Raw genomic sequence first — 26,947 nt, forward strand, 5'->3', positions numbered from 1 at the left:
TGCAGCCCCGCCCCCCATCATCTCCTCAAGGATTGTCCCTTTGGTGAAAGCTAAGCTCCTAGGGAAGGGGGATGGGGCATCTCAGGCAGGAGTGGCAGCATCAGAAAGGCCCCGGAAACCAAGCTGCAAACAGATGGGAAGGGTTGGGGTGGGACAGGAGGAGACCACAAAGCGGGCATGTTGGTGCCAAATTGGGGTCAAAGAAGAGAAAGGTAGAGAATCCAGCTGGAGAGTCACCATATTCTCCCCCCTCCCCAGGGAGGGTGAGAGCCTGGACCTCCGGAGGCAGAGGGGAAGAGAGGAGGGTGTGAGTTTGAGAGGCAAGTAGAGGGCAAGACTTGGTTCCCAGGGAAGGGGGGAAAAGGAGGGTCTACATGAGCCGTGGGTCTGCGGCCGGGGGGCCAGGAGGCTGAAGATGGGGCACCAGGAGGTAGGACAGGGGAGGGGCGAGCTCTGACTCGGACGAGGGGAGTTGGGTGGGCCCCCCAAGGGAAGCTGTGCCCTGGGCAGTTGGAAACGTGGGTCTGCTCAGGAATGGGGATGGTGGGTGTTGGGGGCTGGGGAGGGGGTGGAGTTATTGTCTACGGGGGACCGAGTTCCAGTTTGGCAAAAAAGGAAGGAACTCTGGGGACAGGTGGTGGGGATGGTTGCACAACAGCGCGGAGGTACCTAACGCCACTGAACCCTTCGCTTTAAAATGGCCAAACCGTTCAGCTTATCATGTGTATTTTACCACGATAAAAAAAAATCGATTGAATCCTGAGATTAAAAGGCAGAGGTATTCAGATCGGTCAGAAAGATACACTATCGTGTCTGTAAGGAATTCTCTTTAAATATAGAGACACAGGAGCGCCTGGGTGGCCCAGCAGTTGAGCACCTGCCTTCGGTTCAGGGAGTGACCCCGGGGTCCTGGGATCGAGGCCCACATCGGGTTCCTCGCGGGGAGCTTGCTTCTCCCTCTGCCTGTGTCTCTGCCTCTCTCTGCGTGTCTCTCAGGAATAAATAAATAAAATCTTAAAAAAAAATAGACACAGATACTTTGAAAGTCGAAAGTGGAAGAGCTATCTCGCTATGTTAGAATCAGACAAAGGAGGTTTCAGAGCGGGAGGTATTCCGGAGGATAAGGAGGCACAGATGATGCTCCCGATGGGCACCGCGGCGGCGACAGCAGCACCAGGTGAGCATCCTGTCCCTCCGCTCCCACCCCTGCTCCCCTGCCTCCCAGGCCTCCTCCTCCCTGTGTCTGCAGCCCAGCTGGCTCCCTGCACTTGTCGGCCCCTCCCGCCTTCCAGCCTCTCCCTCTTCCCTTCCCCTTCCCTCTTCCAGAGCCTTCCAGCAGCCATTTAAACAGGCTAGGGCCTCTGCCCTTGCCCCTGGGCCCTGGTCCTCCGCACAGCGAGCTCCGAGAACGATGAATCCAGGCCGTGGCGGCTGGCTTTGCTCAGTCCCTTACCTGCATCTCACCTGGGTTGGCAGCGCTCACCCCTCTTCACCTGATGGCAAATTTCAATGTTTTCCTTTGTTGTAGCTTTATTGGGGGATAACCTATAAAAGGTCAACTTGCCGAATTTTAAGTGCACAATGTGATGAGTTTCTTTTATTTTTTTAAAAGGTTTTTTTTATTTTATTTTATTCACGAGAGACACAGGGAGAGAGGCAGAGACTCAGGCAGAGGGAGAAGCAGGCTCCCTGCAGGGACCCCGATGCGGGACTCGATCCTGGGTCTCCAGGATCACGGCCTGGGCCCAAGGCAGAGCCCCCCAGGGTCCCATGTGATGAGTTTTGATGAATGCATGGAGTCACGCGACCACACGCCAACAATCATGGCATGGAGCGTTCCCACCTCCCTCAAAGCTTCCCTCGTGCCTGTTTGTGGTTAGTCCCCTTCCCCAAGGCCTTGGCCCTGGGTGATGTAGGAAAGACGGGGTCCGAAGCCGATGGCCAGGAAAGAATTCTTGAGACGTCTTTGATGCAAAGAGGTGATTTTATTAAAGCACGTGGACCGGACCGTGGGCAGGAAGAGCTGCACTGGGGTGGTGAGGAGTGGCCCTTTTTATGGTTTCAAGTTCGGAGGGGGTTAGGGCTGGCACAGGTCTCTAAGGGATTTTGGAAGCAAGGTTTCCAGGACCTTGAGGGGCCAGCTCTTCTTGGGAAAGGGTCATTGATGACCATCTATTAAAACCTGAGTCATGTGACCCTCCAGATGTGTATCGGTGGGCCGTGTGCTTGGGGGTGATCGCCAACACACGTCTCAGGGGATTTAGAGACAGAGGGAATTTCTATAGGAATTTTTATATGTTAAAGTAGACTCACAGGATCCTGGGGGTCAGACTAAGGTTCTCCTTTGCTCTCAGCAGAGTATCACATCGATGCAGCTGAGCTCCCAGAGAGGGTCACCCTGCCTCTTTCAAGGACTCATCAGTGGGCTGTAGGGAAGAAGGAGATTTAATACTTTCTCTTCTCCATTTGTTTCCCACATCACTGAGGACCACCCCCTCCCCCCACCACTGCAGTTTTGCCTTTTCTAGAATTTGTATCAACTGTATCATCAGTACTTAGCCTGCCACGTCTCCGATTTTCCACTCTGCCCAGTGCTACCGGCATCTTCCTCATCGGTTCTGTATCAACACGCCTTCCCTCGGGGCCCAGCAGAACCCACTGTACGGACACCGGTGTTGTGTTGCGTTCACAAGTGACCCTTGGGTTCTTCCCACTCTGAGGTTTTTTCGAGTAGTGTTGCTGTTCATGCATAAGTCTTTGCATAGACACGTGTTTTTCATCGATCTTAGATCAACCCCTCGCAGTGAAACGCCTGGGTCCTATGGTGAGTGTGTGTTTTAGTGAATAAGAAACGGTCAAACTCCTTTCCAAAGTCAATGTACCATTTTGCATTCCCACCAGCAACGTGTGAGAATTCTGGCAGCCCCACATCCTTGTCCACACTTGGTACTGTCGGGCTTTTCAGTTTAGCCACTCTAGGAGCTGTGCAGTGGTATCTCCTGTGGTTTTGATTTTATCTTCCATCATGGCTAGTGGTATTGGGAACCTGAGTCAGTCAGCTGCGGCTGCTATGATGAAACACCACAGACGGGGTGGGCAGTTGCTTAAAGAACAGACATGCATCTGTCACACTTCTGGAGTCTAGAAATCCAAGATCAAGGTGCCTGATTCAGTTCCTGGTGAGAGCCCTCTTCGTGTCTCGCAGACAGCCACCTTCTTGCTGTGTCCTCACATGGCAGAGAGAGAGCTCTGGTGTCTCTTCCTCTCTTTGTTAGGACGCTAATCCCATCCCACGGGCCCTACCCTCATGACCTCATCTATACCTAACCCCCTGTGAATCCGGAGGGGAAAGTGCAGGTGCTTGGAGGTGGTGTGAAAGGAAGACCCCTGGAGAGGCTATCACACTCAGACACCGACCCCAAGGCTCCTGGTGTCACTCCTAGGACGTCCTCCCAAGCTCCACCTCCAGCTGGTCTGGCAAAGAGGGCCGAGCCCACACCAGCCCCCAACCCCAAAGTCCCTCCCCAGATCCAAGGCCGTCAAACTGTGACAACCCCAGATCTATCGGGCTATGTCATCCACGGGGGCCTGGAGCTTGGAACGCAAGGGAGAAGCCCAGCGGCAGCCCCAGGGTACCCACAACAGCCCCGACCCCCGCCCACGGAGCCTTGTCCTGGCTGGTTCCCACCACACGTCAGCTACTGGGACAGCAGTGGTCAACCTCCTATGGGGACGTATTCTTTGAGAAACGTGGGCAGCAAGTGCCAAGTCTCACCAGAGCAGGCAAGGTACCTCCCAGGACAGATGGGGGGAGCACAAAGATTTCTCCTTCATGACCTCCGGGCAAGGCTCTCTGTGACAGCTGTAGGGGTGGGCCTGGGCCACGGCTCCTCTGGTGAGTCACTGACTTAACTTCCCCAAGTGGCTCAGGGGCTTGGTTTTGGAGTCACATGGGGCTCCTGCCTCCAGAGGCCGATTCTGGGGCCCTTCACCCCAAACGAGAGGCAGGCTGGCGGGAGCTGACTGTGGGCAGGCTGGGTCCTCGGGCCATCAGCCCAGACACCTGAGAGTCCTTTCTGCTCCCAAGTCAGGCCCTAGTGCCCAAGTGGAAGTCAGCATGGCTGGGCTCTCAGGTGCCCTGGCAGGTGCCCCCACAGGTGCCCTTGGAGGTGGGACTCTGAGCACCGTCCAGGCCGGGCCCCATGGCAAGGGGAGCTGCGCTGGGGGTGAAGGGCCTCAGCTCGTACACATGCAGATTTAACTGCGTCTCCCAGGACACTGCAGGCTCCTGGGATCCCTCCCAGAAATGCGCTTGTTAATATAAACTGAGTGAGGCCAGGTTGGCTCAGAACAGATCCATGCCTAGTGAATTCGGATTCTCAGACGGAAACGGGACAGGGGTGGGGGCAGGGCAGGCATGCAGGGGACACGCGGGACAGGGCCGCTGGCTGCCAGACGGGAGGCCCCTCTGTGGCCCTTGGGCCTTCGCTGGGGCAGCAGGCAGGTGCCAAGAAGCAGCTTTGGGGGCTGGCGACAGTTAATTTGGGGATCCTCAGGGTGTGCTGCTGTCTCTGCCTTCTTTCAGCTTATGCTTTTGAAACAAGCTGTAGAGGACCCGCAGAGTGCTCTTGGCGTCCTTATTCACGATGTCTGTGGGCCAGAGAAGAGCAGGACAGCTGGTCAGGCCTCAGCCAGGCTGAGCAGGGGGTGACCTGGGACTGAGAGGCTTCCTGGGACATGGGACTTCAGTGCTAAACCCCAGGGAATCCCTGTCAAACGAGACCCATCACATGGCCCTGCCTCCCTCCTCCTGCCACCCGCTCCACCCCTGCACCCCACACGCAATTCCTCAAGGTCTCATCTGCCTGGACAGCCTGCCCCGGGGTCCCCAGTCCCCTGTGTTCTCTCCCCGGGACCCTCCTCCAGTGGGCAAAGCATCCCCGTCATGGGAAACCCTGATAGACACTCGTCGTCTGTCATGCCGAGCGAGAGGACCACAGGCTGTCCACCGACGCCACAACACCCACGTGTACCACACACTCACCTTCAGGGTTGACGGGGTAGGTGAGCAGACCTTCATCCTTCAGCAGATCCAGGGCCAGGGTGACATTGTGCAGCTGTGAAAGATGCCACCAGACATTAGCAAAACGAGGTAGCCCCAACCCAGGCCCGGGTCCCCAAGTACCAGGCCCACCCATCCCTCATAATATCCAGCAGCCTTCAAGGAGGTCATCTCCAGCAGGGAAGGTGGTTATGGAGAGGGGCATCCAGTCCAGAGGAAGGGAAGGCTTCCTGGTGGAGGTGACACCCAGAGGTAAGTCCCACCTGGGGAGGGGACTCCGCCAGGTTTATCTCCACCTTTTGGGATGCGGCCCCAGCATCATGGGCAACGGAGGCCCCATTGGAAACAGCGGAGTTCCAGGGGGCACAGCCCAGGTGAGGAGAGCAAGGCGCGGAGTGGCCAAGGGGCTCACCTGAGCTTACCAGACAGAAAGTGGCAGAATCAGGTCCGTCTCACTCTGACGTCCGTGCAGAGCGGGCTGGAGGCCGGAGCAGCCACCCCTGCCCAGGCGCACACGGGCTCAGATCCCTGCTCAGGCACGGGGTGACCTCCCACAGTCGCTCGGCACCCCCAGCCTACCTCGTGCACCTGCAGAGTGGAGTTGCCACCATTTCCCCCCATATCTGGCTCTGGGACACCAGGCGGGAGCCCAGGGGAGCCCTGACAGCCGTTGGCTTGGAGCACATGCTCTATTAGCAGTTTTCTCTGTTCGTGGCTCCTGTCTCCCTTGGGCCACAACACGATCCAACAATCCCCGCCCTTCTTGGGGCAGCGGCCTGGCACGGGGTGAAGCGGGTCGGAAGCCAGTTGCCCAAGTGGTTGGACCACAGGATCCACTTGTCATGGAGCACCTCACGGGACCAGGGTTTCAGAAACACTGTGTCCATTCGTTTCATTAACATATATTTATTGAGCATCTACTACGGGCTGGCCATGCAACAGGGGAGAAAGCAGACCCCCTCCCTGCCCCCGTGGAGTCGGCGCTTTGTGAACTGCGTTGCGACACTGTTAAAACGATCACACTTGCTTCATTCCTCAAGCCCAGCCTCGACCTGAGCCCGGAGGATCCGCTGCAGGCTCCAGAGATGTCTCGCCGCGCTCCACCCGCAGTGTAACACTTCCTTTCTGTGCACAGCTTGAGATTATAAAAGTAGAACCACCGCGTCGTTGCACGGAGCTGAGGGCAGGTTGTAATCCAGGAGGATGCACTCGAATCCTCCCGGGGAGAAATAATTGAATGTGGGAGGAAGCCCACGGTTCCCGGTGCCAGGGTTTTGACTTCTGCAGAGCAGACAGGTCTGGTAATGAGACATCCGATCTCAAGGGGCCGCTGTACCAGGATAATAATGTTCCCTCGGGTGTCCGTCCCATGGGCAGAAAGGGCTGTGGTCCCCGCCTTCTTCAACTAATGACCTCCTCAGCATTTTGATCATACGTTCCTGCAGCTGAGATTTCCTACGAGGTCCCATAAGATTCGTTCTCGGGGTCTGAGCCGAGAGGCTGCTTCTCTGCCCCCATATAGGTAATGTGGCTCCTATGGGGAAGCCGGGTCTGACATCGGGGGATTCAGCGGGCCGACGGCACCAAGGCAACTTCCGCCCCCGGCTTGTAACTGGGGTTTGCGAGCCTGCGGAATATCGGGCAGAGGCTTCAAAGTCCCATGAAGCCCAACACCCAAGTAACAAAAGGGGGCACGTGTGCTGCTCGGGGTCTTGGTTCTGAGCCCCTTCCTGAGGCTCCCCGGCCTGCGTGTAGCCCACACTGCTCCATCTTCCCGCCTCCTCCCACATCTCTGTGTTCTGCCTTCTGGATGCAGGGTCAGCAGCACCACTTCGGCCGGGTTCTGACCCTCCTGGGCCCTCCGAGGGGCCCAGCTCTGGGCAAAATCCGTTCCTGGCTGGAGAGAGGCTCATACTCCTCGGTCTCCCACAGGGCTCACCCTGAATCCCCAGGAGGGAAACGGGGAGGCAGCCCAGGTTCTGGAGGTGGACAAGCCCGGGTGCAAGTCTGACCTCTACCCTGCCCTCTGTTCTAACTGGTATAGGCTTGTGACCAGCTTTCTGTCTGGTCCTCATACGGAAGTCGTACCCTCATCTAAGAACGGGGATGGGAACAGCTCCTACCTCAGGCCCAGCATGATGAGGAGTTAGTGAGTTCACCCCCTTGCCTGCGGGAGATCACCCTAGTGATCTAGTGGCCCCTGTTCTCGGCCCTTTCTGCACCCACACACTTCATAGGCGCTCCTGCATCCCCGCCAAGGCCCAGGGCCTCCCAGGCCGATGGGATGAGAGGGAAGCGATGGCACTGCCCCTTCTGAGCCTGGGCCTTGTGGGTTCTGCTTAGTCCCCTGTGTCTCTGCCATTCCCATAAGAAAACCATGCTGGGCTTGCCGCTGGTCCCAGGAGGACGGTGACAGGCATGTAACACAAAGCTGAAACAACCCCCCCCCCAAGCTGAACCCAGCCAAGTCTACACCAGCCAAACTCAGCCTACCTGCAGATCCCTGGGAATACATGATTGTGGTATTCATTAAGCCACCTGTTGTCCAGGTGGTTTGTTACACAGCATTTCTGGGGCAATAGCTGACTGATACAGCTCAGAAGAACCCAGTGAGTGCTGACCACTGTCCTTGCTACTACCACCAGAAACACAAACACTGCATAGCTCCAGCCTCTTTGCTCCTCATCCTAGATCCAAGCTCTTGAGAATCAGAGCCCTGAAGCAGTCTCCAAGTCAAGAGCACCCCTGCCTCCTGGGCAGGGGGAGGTCATGCCCATTAACGATTGCATCTCCATGGTGCAAGGGGAGAGGCAGCAGCTGGGGGTCAGAAGGCCGGTGCCAGTGTCAGAGCTGCCACTGAACCACAGAGTGCTCCTGAGCAAGTGCCAGAGCCTCTCAGGGGCTCTGCTTTCCCCTTTGTAAGATGGAGATGCAACCCAGCTAAGCAGGCTGGAACAAAGGCAGGTAAGCAGAGGGACCACCTGGGCAAAGACCTGGAGATGCCAGAGGACCAGTCCTCCAAAGGCCGTGGACAGGCCGGGAGGCCATGGCCACGAGCCTGTGGACATGGACAGGGCTGGGGGTGCATGGGGGAGGGGCCTGGACGGAGGGCCCTGGTTGGGGAGGGGGTGGCCGGGCCAGCCCAGAACCTCACAACCCTCAGGCAGGCCACAGGTCTGATCATCCCCAGGACCACGGCAGGTGGGGAGGCTGTGTGTGGGGACACCTGCCACTGGCACCAGCATTGCCTTCTCTCCCCTACTTCCCCGGGTCAGGCCACAGACCCTCCTGCCCGGACTGGTGCAGCCATCCCCCAAGCAGCCCGCCAGCCTTCAGGGTCCCCATGGGGTCTCCTGACTCCCACAAGGCCAGACCCCTGCCTTCCCCAGCCCACCCGTGCAGCGGGACCACACCACAGATGGACACCATCCTGAGAGTTCCATGCTTCTGTCCGCACCTGAGCCTTTGCTGATGCCGTTCCCTCCCCTGGGGGTGCCCTCCCTCTGCAAACCAACACGTGTCACCTCTCACACAGTGCCCTTCCTGACTCCTTCAGATCATATCAACCACCCCTTCTTTCGGGTCCCCAACTGACCCACCCACCCTGAACCAACACAGTTTACTGTAGCCCTAAGGAACCATACATCACCAAGAGTACAGTGGGTATAGACTGAGAGGCCTTCAACAACAGGAGTTGTGTGGGATTGTCTTTATGGCCCACATGGCACAGCCTGACACCAAGCAGGACCTCAAGAAATGAGGGATCAGGTACAGAGGCAGATGGGGGTGGATGAGGGGGTAGATGGATGGATGGGTGGGCAGGTGAATGGGTGGGTGAACTGGGTGGATGGGCAAACGGGCAAGTCAATGGATAGGTGTGAGGATGGATGGATGGATGGATGGATGATGGTGGACGGGTGGGTGGATGGACAGATAGATGAATAGAAAAATAGGCAGATCAGTGGATGGGCAGGCAGATAAATAGTTGCATGAAATGGATGGATGGGTAGATACGTGGACAACCAACCAAACTTCCCCTCCACCCTTTGCTCCACCTGGAAGTAAATAAGGAGACCGTATTGCTGCCTCCATTCAGGAATAGACCATCAAGGAAACCTCTGGAAAACTTACCATTTCCGCAGGAGAGGTGGGAGTGAGGTAAAACTCCTTCAAGTGCAGGAAGAAGCCTTCCAGTTGTCCAATCAGCAGGAGTAAGAAGACCCCGTCTGCAAACTGCAAAGGAGAGCACTGGAGGCGGGCGGCCCAGGGCCCCTGCGCTGCCACCTGCGGGCCGCGTGGCGCTGGGCACCGGCGTCTCTGGGTCTCAGCTGCCTTTCTTAAGACGTGAGGACAACATCCCCCACCCTGCCGTGTGCTGTGAACCACAGCGGCAGCTCCTAGGAGGCGCTTTACTGGCTGCCCGGCACACAGCATACGCTCAATAAAACCAGCTCTCTGCACATTATCCGTGAAATAGCCGAATATCGTTTTTTAAGCCACGTACTGCTCCCTGAGCTGCAGCAGCACAGGAGAAAACAAAGTTGAGTGTGAAATTATTCCGCAGGGAGAGGCAGAGAACGGCACGCCAGGCTCGTTTTGCGGCTGCCACATTAATATTTCTGCCCTGTTCGGTCTGCACGTGCAGAGATAAAGCCGTCGCCCCGCCGCCAGCATATCATATGCGAGCATAATCCTATTCAATCTCTTCAAAGATACAAAACACAAGATTGGATATTGGAGGAGAAACCACCGCTCGAAGTCCTTAATAGAATTTCCTCCCATTAGATCTGTTTTGATGTTATTAGTTCGGCCTGAAATCTTTTCCGCTGATCTTCCCCAGAAATACCCCTAAAGACCAGAGACTTCAACTTCTCCCCTTATCTGGCAGTCTCTAAATACCGTCATCCTATCATTATTTTCACAGCGCCATTCCTCCCCCCCAAGGGAGAGATCAAGACGAAGCAGGTAAAAATGGAAACCTACAGGATCCTCCTGTGTTTGCCCACATAAAATATAATAAAACCACAAACGCATCATTTACGGCATGTCCGCGGCGTGCCAGGTCCCACGGAAAACACCGGAGGCTCATCATCTTATTTATCGCTCCCAATTCTATGAGGCTGGTGTCCTTAAACTCATTTTAAAAGAAGAGGAGCCTGAGGTTCAGAGACGTCCCAACCCAGGCCGTGCAGAAAATGTGAAGGAGGCGTCCTCGCAGACCAGAGGCCACACGGGTGCATCTGGTATCCGTCAGGCTCAGGGCCTGGCATCTCCAGCCTGCCACGTCACCGCACACATCACACAGGGGCCTCTCATGTGGCCACTGTGTGATGTGGTGATGAGCACAAACTGTGGCCTCGGCACCCTGGATTCAAATCCCAGGTCGCCCACTCTTAGCGCTGTGCGACTTTGGATGAGTCAGTCAGCATCTCTGTGTCTTGGGGTCCTTCCTCATCTATAAAACGGGGGAGCACCTGTTCCTACCGCAGGGACCGTCTGGAGGATTCGGTGAGTTACCGTAGGCAAAGCACCTTGCTCGGGGCCTGGCACAGAGTGAGGGCTTTATTGGCTTCAGGTACTGGGCACCCCAATCCTCGCCGGCTGATGTCAGGGTGCATCTGGCTGGGATCACCGTAAGCCAGGGAGTCCACCGGGGACCAGACCCGACTGCCACCTCTGGCCCCCACCGCCTCCTGGCTGCATGAGCAGAAAGCAGCCGGCCCAGCGCCCCTACTGCCATGGCCAGGTGATGTGTCCGGTGTCCAGCAGCCCCATCGCCACCCGAAGGCCTGGGGCTGACAATTAGCCTCTCTCAGGCTCTCCGATCCCCTCTGTGCTGAGGGAACACGACAGGCCCACGGTACCCGGCGGAAAGCTGAATGGGTAAGATTCCAGTCCTGCCTCATGGCGGGACTTGGGGGACTGGACCCCCAAGGACCCACGGAGGCAGGGCTGTGGCAGCAGCTATGACAGCACCTAGTGGGTGGCACGAGGGGAGCCCCCCAGCATTGAGGAACCTGCGGTCCCTGCCTCACTGGCCCCCACGTTGTCCCTGGCTGGTGAGGCTGCCTACCAGCAACACTGCCCCACTGCGGCGGGGGGAGGACCCCAAGGCTCCAAGACCCCACACATCCTGGGGTCACACAGGGCCGGGCTCCAGCTGCCAGCGCCTCACGGGACCCGCCTCCTCACCTGCGCCCTATGGCCCTTCCCCGCCTGGGGGCCCCACAGTCGAAGCCTTACCTGGTTGTCCAGATTCTGCACAGACAGGCCCAGGCGGTCCAGCTTCTGGTTGACGAAGTTCACAATGGCCTACCCAGGGAAGAATGAGGACCTCAGGCCCAGGGCTCGGGTGTCCCTCCTTCCCACTGCAGGGGGCAGAAAGCTCTCCCCGCGTGGTGTCCCAGGCACAGCAGGTGAGAGGCGGGGGGGCCTCGTTCCCTCCCCGTCACCCCAGGACACACGGGGCAGACGGGCAGGGGAGCCACTGGGGGCTTGGCTCTCTCTTACCTCTTTCACCGTGTTCACTTTCTCCGGAGCCAGCTTAAATAATTCATCGAAGACGTCCTCTGCAGACAGAGCCAATAAACACCGCATCACGATGCTGTTATCTCGGCGCCAAACCGGGACGTATTTCCATACAAGGTTCTCGGGGTACCCAGCCCAGAGGGGGCTGTAGCTCCAGCGCGCGGTTCTTGAATTAAATCAACGGGCCTGGGTCTGTGTCGCTGCTCCCAGGCTGTGCGACCCCGGGGGAACCGCTTCCCCTCTCTGTGCCTTGGGGTCAGAAAAAACCTACTAGATGGGGCCATGGCACATTTGGTGGCAGGTGACACACTTGGGCGCACAGTAGGGCTCTCGTCCCATCTATGGCGGATGCCCATTGCACCCGCTCAGCCAGCACCCCTCCTCCTCCGGGAAGCTGGCCTCCCTCCTGCCAGTCCAACCCCACCCCCCCCCCCGGCTCCGCGCAGGTCCACGGAGCAGCCTTGGGTGGCTGAGCCGAGGCCGGCCCCGCACTGACACTCGGCCCAGAGGTCTCCTCCCCAGCATCTCTGGATTGGCAGAATGGGGACATGGAGCCTGCATCGTGCAAAAGGCCAGCGCTCTCGGCAGCTGAGTCATGCCTGCGAGGTTCAGAAACAAAAGAAGCATCTTGGCAGCTCGGCAGCTCAGGCCTGGTCCCGCCTCAGACGCCCAAGTCCTCAGACGAAAGCCCTTTTTCCCTACAAGCTGTCTTCCTAATATCTGCAGCCCACATGCTCCCCCCGCCCTCCGGGGGGAGACTGGTCCTCGGGCATTGAGCGGGCTGGAAGAAATCACCTTCTCAGCTGCCGTGCAACCCTGAGCAGGTCACTTCACTTCTCTGTGCCTCGGTCCCCTCATTAGGGGAGGGTGAAAGGTAGCACCAGATAGCACCATGCCCTTTAAAATGCACCCACAAATGTGGTGGAAGCACCAAGCGGTTCCTTCCAGACCCCTTGGCCCGTGGTCAGGGGAATCGTGTCCCCGAAGGAGCCAGGAAGTGAAAGGAAATGTGCGCTCAGTTGACATGAGCCAGAACAGCATGAATGTGCTAGAAGGGGTTGTGAGGAGGCCCTGCTCCGTGTCCCTGCCCCTCCGTGTGACCCACCCTCGTGCTGCCCCCTGACAAGGGCTGCTCCCTGAGCAACACCCCCTGTCCTCACGCTGCCCTACACACACTCACACACTCACACTGGGCAGCCTCCCTTCACCTCCCCTCTCCTCCCTCCACCCCCACATCCTCCCTCATCCTGTTCTCCAAATCCCCTCACAGGTGATTATTTCCACCTCTGTGGGCGGGGGGGGGGGGGTGCCCCTCATGGAAGCCCCTGTCCCTACAGCAATGTGTCCTCAGTGGGGAGGGCTCAGGGAGGAAAATCATGTTGGATGGATGGATGGATGGATGAGGGTGGCATGGTAGGTGGGTGGGTGGCTAGATGGAGGGGTGGGTGGGTGGGTGAGTGGATGGATGGAGAGATGGACAGATGGATGGTGAGTGGGTGGGTGGACGAACAGCCGACCAGGCCAACCGACCGCAGGATGAATGAAAGAAAGAAGGAATGGCTGGACCAATCCATCAATGGGGGAAGAGGTGTGTCACAAAAGCAGTAGCCATGTCACACACCAGCTGCGATGAGGCACCCACGCTGCGCCAGGCGCATTCACAAATTATCTTCCAACCCTCATCGCCTCATCACCAGCCAAAGGGGACAACACCCAGCAAGTCACCCCTCGGGGACGCATCCGAGAGGAAAAGACCTGGAGTTACGAAAGTACTCACTCGTCGGCTGGTCCTTTTCTGTGCTAAAGGGAAAATTGTAGGGGAAGAAAGGCAAAGAAATGGTTAAAAAACAAAACAAAAAAACATCTTCAGACTCTAGTTTCTTTGTGTGACGGGACTTGGCGCTGGCAAGGTTGACAAGGAGGCTGGCAGCCTCGTGACCAAGCAGGGAGGGCCCTTGCGGGGAGCAAACGGAAGGAAGAGGCCCAGGCCCTTCCCTGGAGGCTTCCTCACCTAGTTGTGTCTGGGTTTTGTCATTTTGATGGTTGTCATTTTAGTTGGGGCAGGAGGCGTTACCCGTGCAACAAAACACACAAATGGTGAGTTTCTCGCGGGTGCGTTCCTACATAAGGCCTGTGTGATGGGCACCCTAAGGAGACACAGACCCATCCTAGCACCCCAGGGCTCTCCCCCCCGCCCCCGTGACCCCCACTCCCCCGAAGCAGGATTACCACCGCTGTGCTTCCTCCCACCGAGCGTTCGTTTTGCCTGTCTGGGAGTCCACGTCAGTGAAAAATCGCACAGTACGCACTCCTCTGTGTCTGGCTTCTTTCACTCTGTTTTTCTTGTCTTGAATGGTTTTTCTTTGACTTTGTGTTAAATTTTCCACACCAGCCCCGCCCCTCAGAAGCAGGGCTCTGGGCCCCCAGCAGGCCAAGCAGTCGCTGGAGAGCCGGGTGGCCCGTGCTGTGGCCTTCAGGAGGGGACTGGGCCGCGCGGGGTAGGGGCTGCCTGACACGGAGACCGAGAGCTCATCAGCATGAACCAGGGTGTCCGAGGGAGAGACGCCCCCCTGCTGCCCGAGACTCTGGCTGAGAGCCAGAGGTGAGCCCTCTCGGAGCTCTGAGTTCATAAAGGGGCTGAGAAGGATGATTGTAGGACCACAAGGGGGGCAGGCATGTGGCGCCTTCCCACTTGAGTCCCCCCAAACTCGTTTCTGGACCCTAAGGCTTTGGCCTTGGAGGAGGTGCCCGGTCAGGGTTGCTGAGCCTCTGGGTGACCTCACTGAGTCAGAGGCTTCTTCCCGGGATGCCCTGGGGAAGGTTCAGTGTGTGTCCAGGAACCCCTGGCGTGAGGAGCCAGCACCTCCTGACCTTTGCCCTGCTCCGCACACATGCTTGGGTCACAGTGGATGCTGGTCATCGACTTTCCATTGGTTGAAGTACCTCCCACCCTCCACAGGAGCCAGAGACTGGAGGGACCCCAGGGTTGGAGGGAGTCCAGGTGGGGGAAGGCCCCCTCGCAACATTACTTATAACCTCACAGCAGCCCAAGAGGTAGGAATGGGCCCCCATATTTCAGAGAAGCAGAGGCTCAACACAGGGGGAGGTGACTTGTCCAAGGTCACACAGCTCATATACTCACGAGGGCGAGCTAAGCCCAAGTGGGGCTGAGTGCCAAGCCTGTGAGCTAGAGAGAACTGACTCCCCTAGCTAGGCTCTGTGAGGGTCAAACGGGTCACAGGGGCGACACAGCTCAGCGTCCTGCATGGAGTGGGCCCTTGGCAAATGCTGGGCTAGAGAGGAGAACGTGTGACTTCCTGCAAGTGGCCTAGGAACCCAGGAAGCCCTGGCCAGCGCCGCCCAGGAGGGCAGAGGGAAGGGCTCGTTGGCAGAGCATCCTGCTCGTCCAGACAGTTGGAAGGTAAACAGCTGGCTGACATGGGCACCCAAGGACAGAGCCTCCCGCCTGCACATAGTAGGCACTCAACAAATGTTGGTGGTATGGGGAGTGTTTGGTGCGCTTGTCTCCGGGTGCTGGGAGGCCAGCAGGGTCCTGCCATCCTGTTACAACGTTTGTGCTCTGCTGTAGCATCTCCCTGCCACGGATGATTCCCTCATCCATACCCCACACTTGGTAAAAGGGAAGCCAACATGGCATCCGGGTCCTATGACCCCAGGTCTGGATTCCTCCTGGCCCACAAAGGCTGTGGTGTGACCTCTGGACTGGGAGCCACAGCTTCTAACCACAACTCTGCCTGTTTTGTTGGGTTGTGCAGAGGACAAAATGAGCTGGCTGGGGTGGGCATGCCCAGCAGCCCAGGAAGGGTCATGCCCCGAAAGGGCCGGCACGATGGAAGGGCTCCCAGAAGGACTGGGGGGTCAGCCATAGCCTCTAGGGGCTGAGAGGAAGCTAGAGAGGTGTGAGGGCCCCTCCCACAAAGTCAGGTAGATAGATCGGTCCCCGGCCCCAGGACACACCGCCCTTTCCCCAGAAAGCATAGCCTGGCGTCTGCTGCGGGCTCTGGTTCCCCCTCACCTGCATTCAGTGAGCTGTTCCACTGACTTCTCTGACTTCAGGCCACTTTTGGTGCTCTAAGAAAATAAAAAGGGGTTAGAAATTGAGTAATCCCAGAAAACTCGAGGACCGACGCCAGCCACTAAAAGACCATAGTGGCCAGAGCAACGCCAAGGAACCCAGCTCACTCTACACCTCATCCCCTCCTCAGCGTGGCTCCTGGACAGCTCTCATCATGGTGGCCTGGCTCAACTGTCTTTCTCATGAGCCTTGAGTCTCACAAAGAGGAGGACAATGTCTGTCTTATTCCCCAGGTGTCCCCGGAGTCTCACCCAGTGCCTGGCTCACAGTCAATGAACATGAGTTGATCTGAATAATGAATGAATGATGACCAGATGGATGCGTGGATGGATGGATGGATGGATGGATGGATGGATGGATGGATGGGCAGATGGATAGGTGAGTGGGTGGGTGGACAAATGCACAGACGGATGGATGGATGGATGGATGGATGGATGGATGGATGGATGGATAGGTAAATGGGTGAGTAGACAGGTGGGTGGATGGATTGATGAATGAGTGAATGAATAAATGAAGGAATGAAGTCACCTCTGATTTATATAAGAAGTATAAACAAACTCATGACATAGGAGTCCTGACTTAGTAGGGAATTTTAATCAATGGTTTTGATAAAAGTAAGAATGATTTCACCTGAGGGAAAAGTAAGCTCCAGGACAGGAAGCCCCACTGCTCACCAGGTACTCAGAGGTTGGGGGAGGGATTAACGGGGAGCAGGAGCAGGTGGGGGCCCCACGTGTGGTGCTCAAAGTCTGCCTGAGTGAGAAGCCATGGGCTCTGGGGACATGAACTTCAACGCCAGTTGTGAGTGCGCTAGAGCAAGGGGGCCCTGGAGGTGGAGGAACCCAAGAAGGCTCCCTTGTGTGGTCACAGCCATTTGTGAGAACAAGGGACACCACCAGTGATGGCAAGGCTGCGAAGGCTCCCAAAAGGCCATGAACAGATGACCACTTATGGCCTGTGTGACATGGTTGCCATCAGCCAGGACCTTCCTGACAGCCCCAGGCAGATGCCACCCGCTGATCTCCCTGCGGCCACCCCGGACTCCCGACATCTCCCACCCGTGGCCCCAGCCCAGCCCCCACGGCTGTCCTGGAGGGACATGATCTTTCTTGAGGGAGGTTCAGCCCCCTTCCACGCAGCACCCCCAATCCAGGGTATGGCGATATGGACCCAAATGCTCAGCCTATACACAGGGGTCCCCTGGCGCCCAGCCTCGTACCTCCATGGTGATCACCTCCACCTGGACATTGGTCGGGAGGGGCAGGTCAGGCTGGAAGCGCTTGGCCAGGGCCACGAGCAGATGCAAGGTGGCCAGCAGGTCCTTGCTGAAGATGGCTGGGAGGGGAGATGGCACAGGTCAGAGCCAAGTGGCCACACAGAGGCCTCCTTGTTGTCACCCACCCTCTGAAGACCAAGGAGCTCTGCGTCCAGCCTTCTGGAGGGGAGAGGTCTGGAGACATTCCTTCAGAACTCGAAACTGTCACCCTTTGCCCTCGTCACCCCACTCTGCTAATGCAGCCCACGGGCACAAGCCACCTCGCGGACGGGACTTCAGACACAGAGACAGTCACTGCGGACAATTGTGAGCAACTCAATGCCCTACAGTGGGGCCCTGGCCGAAGAAGCTGCTGGATTCAGATGAGTGTGACTTAATTCAGGGCAACGTTATACACACTGGGCATTGAAAGCGAGTCTTTAAACGTGGTGGTGAAGGCAGCGGCATGAGACCCAACAAGAACTGGGCTTGAGCACGGCTCCATCATCACCCCCAGCCCTGGTACTGAACCCCCTTCAGCCTCAGTGTTCTCATCTGGCAAAGGGGAGGGAGGTGGGGACCCAAACGGCAGGAACGTCACACCACACTGCTCACGGGCTGGGCTGGGGGTCTGGGTGCTTTGCTCGCTCTCCTTTCTCACAAGCCAGCACTGCAGGGATTACTTAAATCAGTTAATGAGAGAGGTGGGTAGCACCCATCCGACAGGCTGAGTGGGGGCGCACGGGGCCTGGGACTCCAACAGGGGCCACACCGTTGGCTGTGGTTACATGGTGAAACGTTGTGCTTGGCTGCAGCACAGCACCGCGGTAGGGAAGGGTGTAGGGCTGCTTGCACCCAGAAGGTGCATGACTACCCGGGAGGCTGTGCCTCTGCTTCTCCCAAACCCCCAGGGTGTCCCCACACCAGAGGCAGGTGAGCACACCCACTGGGTAAGCAGAGGCCTGCGGCAAAGGGACCCAGGTGCCCCCGCCCTCTCCTGGACCCCCTGGGCCCCCTGGGCGCCCTAGACCCTGCCCCGGTCCAGGCCTCACATACTTGCCACGCTCCACTTGAGCTGCTGCTCCCCCACCTGCAGACTGCCGTTGACGGCCTCGAGGACCACCTCGAGCTTGCGCCTCTGGCTTGGGGCGGTCAGGGCCATCTCCTCCACTTCCAGCTTGAGCCCGGTCAGCGTCTCTAAGGGCAGGAGAGAGTGGGAGAGGCCCAGGGAGGGAGTGGAGGGAGAGGCACAGGGAAGCAAAAGAGGGAGGAGGAGGGGAGTGAGGGAGGGGGAGCACGGGGCGGGGGCACCCCCACCACTGGCTGTGTAACCTGAGCAAGCCACACCCTCTGAGCTGCCCTCCACTGGCCCACCTCACCCTGACCACCCGGGGCCCACTCCCCTGGCCTTGGGCACAGCTCTGCACACTTCCTTCCTGCAAGGCCGTGTGGCCTAGACTCCTAGGCTCAGATCCTGACTCCCCTGCCTTCTTCACTCTGGGACCTCGGACAAGTGACTAGGCCTCTCGGTGTCTTCATCTGTAAAATGGGGACAGGACAGGATGGGGTTGTTCTGAGGATGAACTGTGCCTGCTCCGTGGCAGGGGCTGTGGAAGGGGCCGCAGGCCGGCGGAGGACCGAGATCAGCCCCACCTGCGCCCTCTGGGACCTCATAGCTTTGTGCAGAAGGCAGATGTGTAGGGCAAACCTGACATCTCAACAGCAAGGGGGATGGGAACTGGGGGCAGGTAGGGGGGCCTGGCTGGGGTCAGGAGGCAGCCCTGAGAGCGAAGCCGCCCTGGGGAGCACGAGGGGTTTCCAGACTGAGACAGGGCACCCGAGGAGCCCAGGCCACCTCCACCTGTCCAGGTCACTCTATACATGACATTCGGCAGGGGCAGGGGGGTGAGGCTGGGAGGCCCGAGCAGCCCTGGGAGCCACCACTTACGGAAAAGGTGGTGCAGGATGAGCCCATCGAATATGTCCTCCTCCAGGCTTCGGACCACGATGTGCTCTGGGAGGAGCTTGGCATTAATCCACTCCATCAGGACCTGCAGACGCCCAGGTGACAGCTGACTGGGACCACTCCTCACCTGGGCCCCCACCTGGCTCGGTTCTGACCTCGGCCTGGAATGCCCTCCTCCCACCTGCCAACTCCTACCCGTCCTTCAAGGCCAGGTCGAATGTCACCAACTCTGGGAAGCCCTCCCTGCTCTCCCGGGCTGAGTTGGGGGCCCGCTCTGGGCTCCCAAAGATCCTCCTCCACCTCTCTTCACCAGGGACCTGGGCTGGTGGGGCTGACTGGTCCTGTGCCAGGGGCGGGTGCCGGGAAGCTGCCGTAACAGGTATGTGAAAGTGGGGAGGTGGCCATGGAACAGGATAAGGGGAAGAATCTCGAAGGGCCTCACTAGCCAAAGCCTAAACTGCCCCGAAGAGGCTGTCGGTGGGGACGTGGACCCTAAGCAGGTGTGTCTGGTGAGAGCTCATAAGGACAGGAAGGACATGACACTGAGAACACGGTGGAGGCCCCGTGACCAGGGAGGCAGAGGCTGCAGGGGCGCGTCTACAGGCCAAGGGACCCAAGGGTTGTCGGGGCCTCCTGACGCCGGGAGAGAGGCCTGGGATGGGGTCCTCCTTGGAGCCTCCGGGAGGAACCCCCTGCCCACACCCCAACTTAGGACTTCTGGCCTCCAGGCTGAGACACAATCACCGCCTCTTGCTTTAAGCTATGGGGTTTATTATGGTGCCGAGTGGCGGCAGCCCCTGGACACCGGCACAGACTACGACCGTGGTGCACACCCCTGCTCCTCCTGCAGCTCTGCCCAGGCGCCCCACCCTGCCTGGGCTCCACAGGCCAGAGGGGCAGGAAGTGGAGCTCCGTGCCTTTAAGGGTGCAGCACCAGCTACTCCAGAGCAGGTGAGTAACCCCCCAGCTCCTCTGCCCCTGCACCTGCTCCCAGAGGGCCCAGCAGGCCTCAGCTCCTGCCCCCGTGACCCCTTCCCTCCCCATCTCCCTTCCCCACTTGCTTTCCTTGTCTCCTGCTATTACCCGCCTGACCCCCTACTTGCACCCAAACCCTTGTCTCAGGATCCGCTCCTGGAGGAGCCCAAACTAAGACGTGTCAGCACCCCGTCAGGTTTTCCAGGGGGCACCGTGCCGGTTCTACTCTGTGTCCCGGTGCCTGATGGTGGGAACAGGTGGGATGGAGGGAGTGAGGGAACTCTGGGTGGGGGAAGCAGGAGGGAAGGGATGTGAGATGGCCAAAACCTGGGGGTAGAAGGTGATGCAGGAGGCAGCAGAAAGGCCTGAAGAGACCAGAGAAGTAGGACAGAGGGAAACGGGGGCCTGAGCCTGCCTGTGCTCAGCTGGTCCAGCAGCCGCAGCAGCAGACTCAGGGCCAAGGAGAGCCCCGGGTGACCCGGGTGACCCACACCTGTCCCGCCCATTTTGCCAGCTCTCCGTTGCCTTGAGCAGCCGAGCAGGTGAAAGTGCACAGGGTGTAGGGCCTGGGTCAAACTCCAGTTGTGGCCAGCCACTGGCCAGCCCTGTGTCCCCCACACGTCAGGTGGCCCCTCGGAGCCTCACTATTCGCTCTGTGGGATGCAAAACAGCAGATCCCTCTCAACCGTCTCGAGGCTTGTAGGGGCCATCTCTGAAGGCACAGTCGCTGCTCAAGAAATGTTCCTCCGCCTAGGCATTCGACAGACCTCCCAGGGACCCGCAGGGTACCCCCCCCGCCAGCCTGAGGTCAGAGAGGGGAGGGGTGCCCGCTATCCCTGCCCCAAGAAGATGAACAGACTGCCTCCCGGGAAATCAGGAGAGACCACAGGAAGCTGCTGTACCTTCTGCAGTTCTTCAAATTTGGGATCCCCCCGGGACGTGGGCGGCAGGTATTTCTTCTTTTCTCCTGGAAGCAGAGGGAGCATGACGCGTGTGTGGGGAGCCCGCAGGGAGCCGGGCAGCTCTCTCCCTGCAGGTCACCTGTATGCAGGCACCTTGACACAAGGGGAATTTGGTCCTGCTGCTCCACACACACACACACACACACACACACACACACACACACACACATACACACATGTAGATACATGCCGACACACACAAGCATGCACACACAGTCATAGATGCACACATACATGAACACATATATAGTCATAGATACACACATGCACACACACAATCATAGATGTACACACAAGACAGATACACATGCACACACAAGCATGCACACAGACACACATAGATACACATGCATACACATATCGTCATAGATACATACATAGATCCACACATGACATATGTGGTCACAGATACACATACATGCACACAGTTGCACAGTAAAGGTACAGTGTACACACAGACACAGAGATACATACATACACATATAATCATAGATACCCGCATGCACACACATGCACAGTCATAGATGCACATACAAGACATAGTCACAGATATACACACACACACAAGAGAGCACATAGACAGTCATAGATGCACACACGTGTACACACATAGTCATAAATGCACACATACACACATGCACACACATGCATACACACTGACACACATACATGCACACGGTCATAGATGCACACACAAGACATAGTCACAGATACACATGCACACACAAGCGTGCACACAGACACAGTCATAGATGCACACACACAGACACACACACATGCACACACATCCTGAGCGTCAAATGTCTACAGTGACTTGGTTCTCCTGGACACTCCTCGTCCTCCACGCCTCTTCCTCTGCCCATCCTGTTCCCGCCACACCCCAGATGCCCTTCCCTCTCATTTCCCTCACGAGCACCAGCTCCTCCTCAAGCACAACAATATTTATATTTTGGGGACATACTTAGCCTGAAAAACTATTTCTTGTCTGAAACTCAAATTTAACTCGGCCTCCTGTGTTTTCTCTGGCAAGTCTACCCACTTACTCGAGAAGAAGCATGGCTCACACGAGCCAGGGGGCCGGGCACCGACGAGCCGAGGCAGATCTCACCTGCGTCCGCCAGGCTCCCAGCCGTGGGCAGGACTCGGGGCCCACGCGCTGACTCTCTGAGCCCCGGGACCCTGGTCGGCAGCTTCCTGGGGTTTCAGACTCAGAACCCACACGTGTCTGGACTGAGATGGGCCTGCAAGTTCATCTCGTCCCAGTGAATGTGGGGGAAACTGAGTCACCATGTGAGGCCTGCCTTGCCCCGGTTCACAAAGTGCGACGCCTCTGTCTTCCCATGACGCAGCTGGAGACTTTTCCTAGATGTTCTGAAAACCTTCAAGTTCTCCAGGCCCGTATCTCCTGACGAGGAGGGATGGCTAACCCGCTGGGCACCGGCAGGCCCGGGACCAGCACTGGGGAGTGGGCAGGTGGGCGGTGGGTGCAGGGCTCTGGTGGGACACCCCCCCACCCCTTCCTGGAGCAGGTTTCCTGCCGCTCTAAATCATCCCGCGTTCCGGCTCTGCTGGCCAGGACTTCGAGTATTTCTAAATCAACTGTGAAACAAAAAATAAATATTTTTTCAAATAACTAAGCCCTACTGCTAGCAGCAGTTTTGCTCATGACGCTTTCCAGCCTCAAATCCTCTATAAACAGAGCGCACCAGACCGCTAAGGAAGTCAGCCGGGCCCCAGGCTCTCGTGGGCTCCGGGCCTCTCGGCCAGGCCGCAGCGCCCTCCTGAAGCGCTGTCCTCACAGCATCTCGAGACGGTTGCATGCTGCTCTTTCACTTAAATTATTTCACCCTGGGACGCCTGGGAGGCTCAGCGGTTGAGGGTCTGCCTTCGGCTCACGGCGTGATCCTGGGGACCCAGGATGGAGTCCCGCATCGGGCTTCCCGCAGGGAGCCTGCTTCTCCCTCTGCCTGTGTCTCTGCCTCTCTGTCTCTCATGAATAAATAAATAGAATCTTTTAAAAAAATTATTTCGCCCTTTCCATCATCATACTTATGTTTTAGAGGAGACATAAATGCTACTGAGGGGTGGCGGGGGGACCAGGGGGTCACTTCCTATCTTGCTTCTTTTCTGTAACAGGGAGATGCCAGCTTGGGGCAGCTGAGCTGTCCTCTCTGACCACCTCCGGGGAGGGAGCTTTCGGGGGCAGCAGCTACGAGCTCCCCAAGCTGGGAAAACAGACCTGCTGAACCGCCCCATCCTACACCCATTCTCTTCCATGCGTGTGAAGGAAGCAGATCAATAACCCCTACCCCCACCCCCGTGAGGTGTCAGATCTCTGGGGACAGCTGCCAGCACCGCGTGGTGGGCGTGGATCCTGAAAGCTGGAGCCGCCCTCCTTGGGTTCAGCATCCCAGCTCCACCACGGTAACTGAGTCACCTGCTACTCTGGTACGGCCCTCTCTGGGCCTCAGTTTCCTTGTGAGTGCAAAGGAGGTGTACGGTCTACACTCAGAGCAATAAATGAGCTGCTGCCTGTAAGACGTGCATAGCACAGAGTAGCGGCTAGGCTCGCCTCAATGTCACCATTAACTTCGAGACGTGCGGGCAGGAGGGAATACCTGACGAAGTTTCTGGAATCAGGGGCGGGGGGCTGTCAGGGATGAAGCAGAGGGCATAGGCAGGGGCCGAATGGAACTGGGTGTTCGGAGGACGACTTGGTAAAGCAGGGCCGTGCCCAGACCTGCCTGTCGGGTTCCTGCTGTGCAGACCCTCACCAGCACCCACCCCTGCTGCCCTGCCCTGCCTGCCCCCCGGCCCCCCCTGGACACGGCACCTTGTGGGAGTTCCTCCTCCGCCGGCGGCCCCGCCACCTTAGGACGCTGCAGCAGGTTGTAGAAGGACTCGGGCTCCATTTCTCCCGTGCCGGCCTGGGGTGCAGGGGACAGAAGGGATCACCGTCCGAGGAGCCCCGCACTCACCCTGTGAGTCATTTCTTCCAGACCATGAGGCTCAGGGACAGTGGGAGGGGGGTTGCCTAGGCAAGGGGACAGGTACCCCAGATGAGAGGTAGGCCTCAGGCCGATTCTTGTAGGATGTAGGGCTGGAGAGAGGCATCGGCTGAGGGCACGGCCTGAGCAAAGGCGCCTCCTCGGTCGGGTGTGGAGGAGCCAGGCCGCAGCTCTTCTGCGGCACCCAGGAAGTCCGGGCCCCACTCCCTGCAGTCAGGACAAAGGGGGGTGGCCCACTCTCCAGAGCTTGTCAAGGTCCAGGAAACCCTAGAACAGGGCTCCGGGGGTACCCAGGGGGGCCCACGTGGGAGTTGGTGGAGGTAAACACACTGATGAGTGACGTCTGTGGGGGTTGGACTAGGGGGGCCCTGGGGTCATCCTCTCCAGGTCTCCGAACCCGAGACAGGTGGGCACAGAGTGGCACCCCCAGCCTTTGAGTGAGCGGACAGAGCTGGCGTGCCAACATCACCCAGGCTCATCTCCTTGTGGGCCTGGCCTCAGAGGGTGGCCTGGCCCTGCCCGTCCTGGTTCTAAACGAGGCTCTCTACAATGCGCCTCATCATCCTCAGCCTCTCTGCGGTTTGGGGGGTCTCAGTGCTCATGCTGGCATGGGCGGGGCCGGCATCTGCAGAGTGTGCACAGCCCCCTTCGGGTGTTCATTATGGACAGGGAGCCGGGCTCACCCCCAGTGGTATGGGGCAGCCCTGGCCTCCTTCCTGTTCCCCTAGGCTCACTTCCTCTCCTGCTCAGCCGGAAGCTCTGCCCCCCTCTTCAGCCCCGGCATCTCCACCGGCGTTTCTGGTCCCAAACCACATTGGGGCTGGGGTGTCACACATCAGACTGGTGCTCGGCTCCAGTCCCCGGGGAGGCCTGACTACAGCAGCAGGGTCCAAAGCTGGGGCTAGCTGGTGGCGTTCCCTGGGGCTGCAGCCACCCCATCACCCCAGCAGCCAGCCCAGGGACACCAGGGCGCTGCTTGAGGCGCCATCCTACCCCCTGAACTCCCAAACCTCCTCCTGGACAGGATTCGGTTCAAAGGATGTGGCCAGAGAAAAGAGTGTGGCCTGGGGGTCAGGTGGCCCAGAGTCCAGCCTGGCTCCTCCTCATTCTAGTTGTGTGACTTGGGATAAATCCCCTCTGTTTCTGGTCCTAAAGATCTTTATACAAGGCAGGGCCCGACTCAGAGTCACCAAAGGCAGTGGAGTGGACACAGAGCTGGAAGAGCCGCAGGCCATCGGCCACTCCGGGCTGTCCCCGTCCTGCCCTGGGCCTCGGTTCCTCCATCTGAAGCCGGGTGGCCTCTCTCCCCCGCACGCTGGGGGAAGCTCAGGGGTGATGGCATGTGGAAAGGGAGGCTGCCCACCCGGCCACACTGGAAAGAGGATGGCGCCTGCCTGGCCCCAGGAGGGGAGGGGACAGAGGGGCTGCTTCTGAGCATGGGTGGCTGGAGGGGCACAGAGGCTCAGGGTGTCGCCTGCTGGACTCTCTCTCCTGTGGCCCCAGCTAAGGCTGTGTTCTCTGGGGTTGGTCCCACCAGGGCCCCGGGAGCCCTCCCTCCATGAGCTCTGGCTCCCCAGCATTACAGAGGCTCGCAAGAGCGGAGACGCCAGGAGGACTCACCTAGCTGCCTCCTCCACACCAGGAAATGAAGGCCACGTAGATCCTGATCACCGGCCTCCAAGTACGAGTTCCCAGCAGAGGGGGGCTGGAGGCCGGGGTGGGGGGGAAGGCAGGGGCCACGCACCCCACTCACTTCCTCCCAGCCTGTGGCTTCCGCAGGGCCTGCTCGGCTGCGTCTGCAGGGAGCTTCCTCCTCGCTGGGCCTCGGGGCCCGGTGCCTCCACGGCCCCACCGGAAAGCTCTGTCCCCAGAGCCCCAGCCACCCAGCCACACCTCCTGGCCCTCCGATGCCTCGATGCCTCGCAGGCAACTGGAACCTGCTCTTTCTTCCCTCTCTCGCTCTCCCTCCCCACCTCGCAACCCCAGCCCCAGCCAGTCCCTCCCAGGCCTGCCATCTCCCAGGGGCAGCCCCAGAGGACCTCACATCCTGGCCACCAGCGAACCTCGAGCCCTACCTCGGGCCATCCCTCCTCCCTCATGCCCCCGCCCAACCAGCCCCTCTTCCCCTCTCCCCTGGCCTGGACCACAGAGGAGCCTCCTTACTCGACCCCCGTAGCTGCTGCCCTCTACACCCCAGCCCTGCCCAGGAGGCTCATGTCCCAGACCATCAAAACCCACCACTGGCATCCCATTGCTCTTAAATAAAATCTACTCTGCCCATGGGACGCCTGGGTGGCTCAGCGGTTGAGCGTCTGCCTTCAGCTCAGGATGTGATCCCGGGGTCCTGGGATTGAGTCCCACACCGGGCTCCCCGCAGGGAGCCTGCTTCTCCCTCAGCCTGCTTCTGTCTCTGCCTCCCTCTCTGTGTCTCTCGTGAATAAATAAATAAAATCTTCAAAAACAATTACAACAAAAACTCCAAAATCTTTTCTGCCCAGCACAGCACGTGTCCTGATGCACCTGCTGGCTGGATCTCCATTCCTGCCCCCAAGCCTCTCAGCCATGTGTTGACCGCCTCTGCTTCCTGAAAGCACCACGTCTTCTGTTTCAGGGTCTTCACACTTACTCTTCCTAGAGGCTCCTGCTCCAGCTTTGAAAGTGGCTAAGTCCTCATCTGTATCATCAGCTTAAACGCCTCCTCCTTCAGGAAGCCTTCCCGAACAGCCTGATCTAAAAGAGGCCGTCGGTAGGGTTCCTCACCACAGGCCTGAAGGTCTCGTGTCCCCTAGAATGCTGCCCGACACCAAGCAGACTCCATGAATAAGCGCTGCTGGCTGCTGTTGCCTAGGGGATAAAGTTCTTCCAGAGGAGAAACGGGCCTTGACGGATGAGTAGGAGTTCGCCAGGTAAAGATGCATGAGAATGTTCCAGGTGGAGGGACCAGTGCATGCACAGGTGTTAAGGAGGTTAAGAAGGTGAGGCCTCAGGATGGCAGGAGAGGCAGAGATCAACTCAGACTGGAGCTTTGTCCTGAACTTGAATCCTGAGGAGCCAGGATGACATTGTGAGTGTTCACGGCAGCAGTGACGGGGCCG

At 58.5% G+C, this 26,947-nt stretch overlaps 1 protein-coding gene and 2 long non-coding RNA genes across 15 annotated transcripts; 2 read left to right on the forward strand and 1 right to left on the reverse strand.

The window, feature by feature from the left end:
• Window positions 1–1,965: 1,965 nt before the first annotated feature.
• PARVG (parvin gamma) lies at window positions 1,966–25,762 on the reverse strand. Of its 7 annotated transcripts, XM_072843595.1 has the most exons (14): window positions 25,473–25,739; window positions 23,899–24,059; window positions 23,678–23,771; window positions 20,785–20,849; window positions 18,890–18,992; window positions 17,998–18,138; window positions 16,906–17,021; window positions 15,627–15,682; window positions 13,368–13,390; window positions 11,573–11,631; window positions 11,306–11,374; window positions 9,194–9,295; window positions 5,045–5,117; window positions 1,966–4,650 (listed from the first exon to the last, which is right to left on the reverse strand). In XM_072843595.1, the coding sequence occupies exons 2-14, from the start codon at window positions 23,956–23,958 to the stop codon at window positions 4,553–4,555; spliced, it is 1,059 nt and encodes a 352-aa protein (XP_072699696.1). In that variant the 5' UTR covers window positions 23,959–24,059; window positions 25,473–25,739; the 3' UTR covers window positions 1,966–4,552. The 7 variants fall into 7 exon arrangements, 5 of the variants coding, with proteins under 5 accessions (XP_072699696.1, XP_072699698.1, XP_072699695.1 ...); XM_072843597.1 differs by lacking the exon at window positions 23,899–24,059 and having other exon boundaries at window positions 25,473–25,734; XM_072843594.1 differs by lacking the exons at window positions 1,966–4,650; window positions 5,045–5,117 and adding an exon at window positions 5,953–6,343 and having other exon boundaries at window positions 25,473–25,756.
• On the forward strand, window positions 10,402–12,004 carry LOC140642689 (uncharacterized). 3 transcript variants are annotated; one of them, XR_012039106.1, is made up of 3 exons: window positions 10,402–10,945; window positions 11,210–11,478; window positions 11,606–12,004. It is a non-coding gene; the product is annotated as an uncharacterized lncRNA (long non-coding RNA). The 3 variants fall into 3 exon arrangements; XR_012039105.1 differs by having other exon boundaries at window positions 10,403–10,945; window positions 11,294–11,478; window positions 11,606–11,995; XR_012039104.1 differs by having other exon boundaries at window positions 10,408–10,945; window positions 11,318–11,478; window positions 11,606–11,980.
• On the forward strand, window positions 14,318–22,477 carry LOC140642690 (uncharacterized). 5 transcript variants are annotated; one of them, XR_012039109.1, is made up of 6 exons: window positions 14,651–15,011; window positions 18,936–19,006; window positions 19,221–19,858; window positions 20,030–20,139; window positions 20,637–20,832; window positions 21,875–22,477. It is a non-coding gene; the product is annotated as an uncharacterized lncRNA (long non-coding RNA). The 5 variants fall into 5 exon arrangements; XR_012039110.1 differs by lacking the exons at window positions 14,651–15,011; window positions 20,030–20,139 and adding an exon at window positions 14,318–14,644; XR_012039108.1 differs by having other exon boundaries at window positions 19,221–20,139.
• Window positions 25,763–26,947: the final 1,185 nt, after the last annotated feature.

The sequence above is a fragment of the Canis lupus genome, chromosome 11 (assembly GCF_048164855.1).
Source record: "Canis lupus baileyi chromosome 11, mCanLup2.hap1, whole genome shotgun sequence".
Classification (NCBI taxonomy): domain Eukaryota; kingdom Metazoa; phylum Chordata; class Mammalia; order Carnivora; family Canidae; genus Canis; species Canis lupus.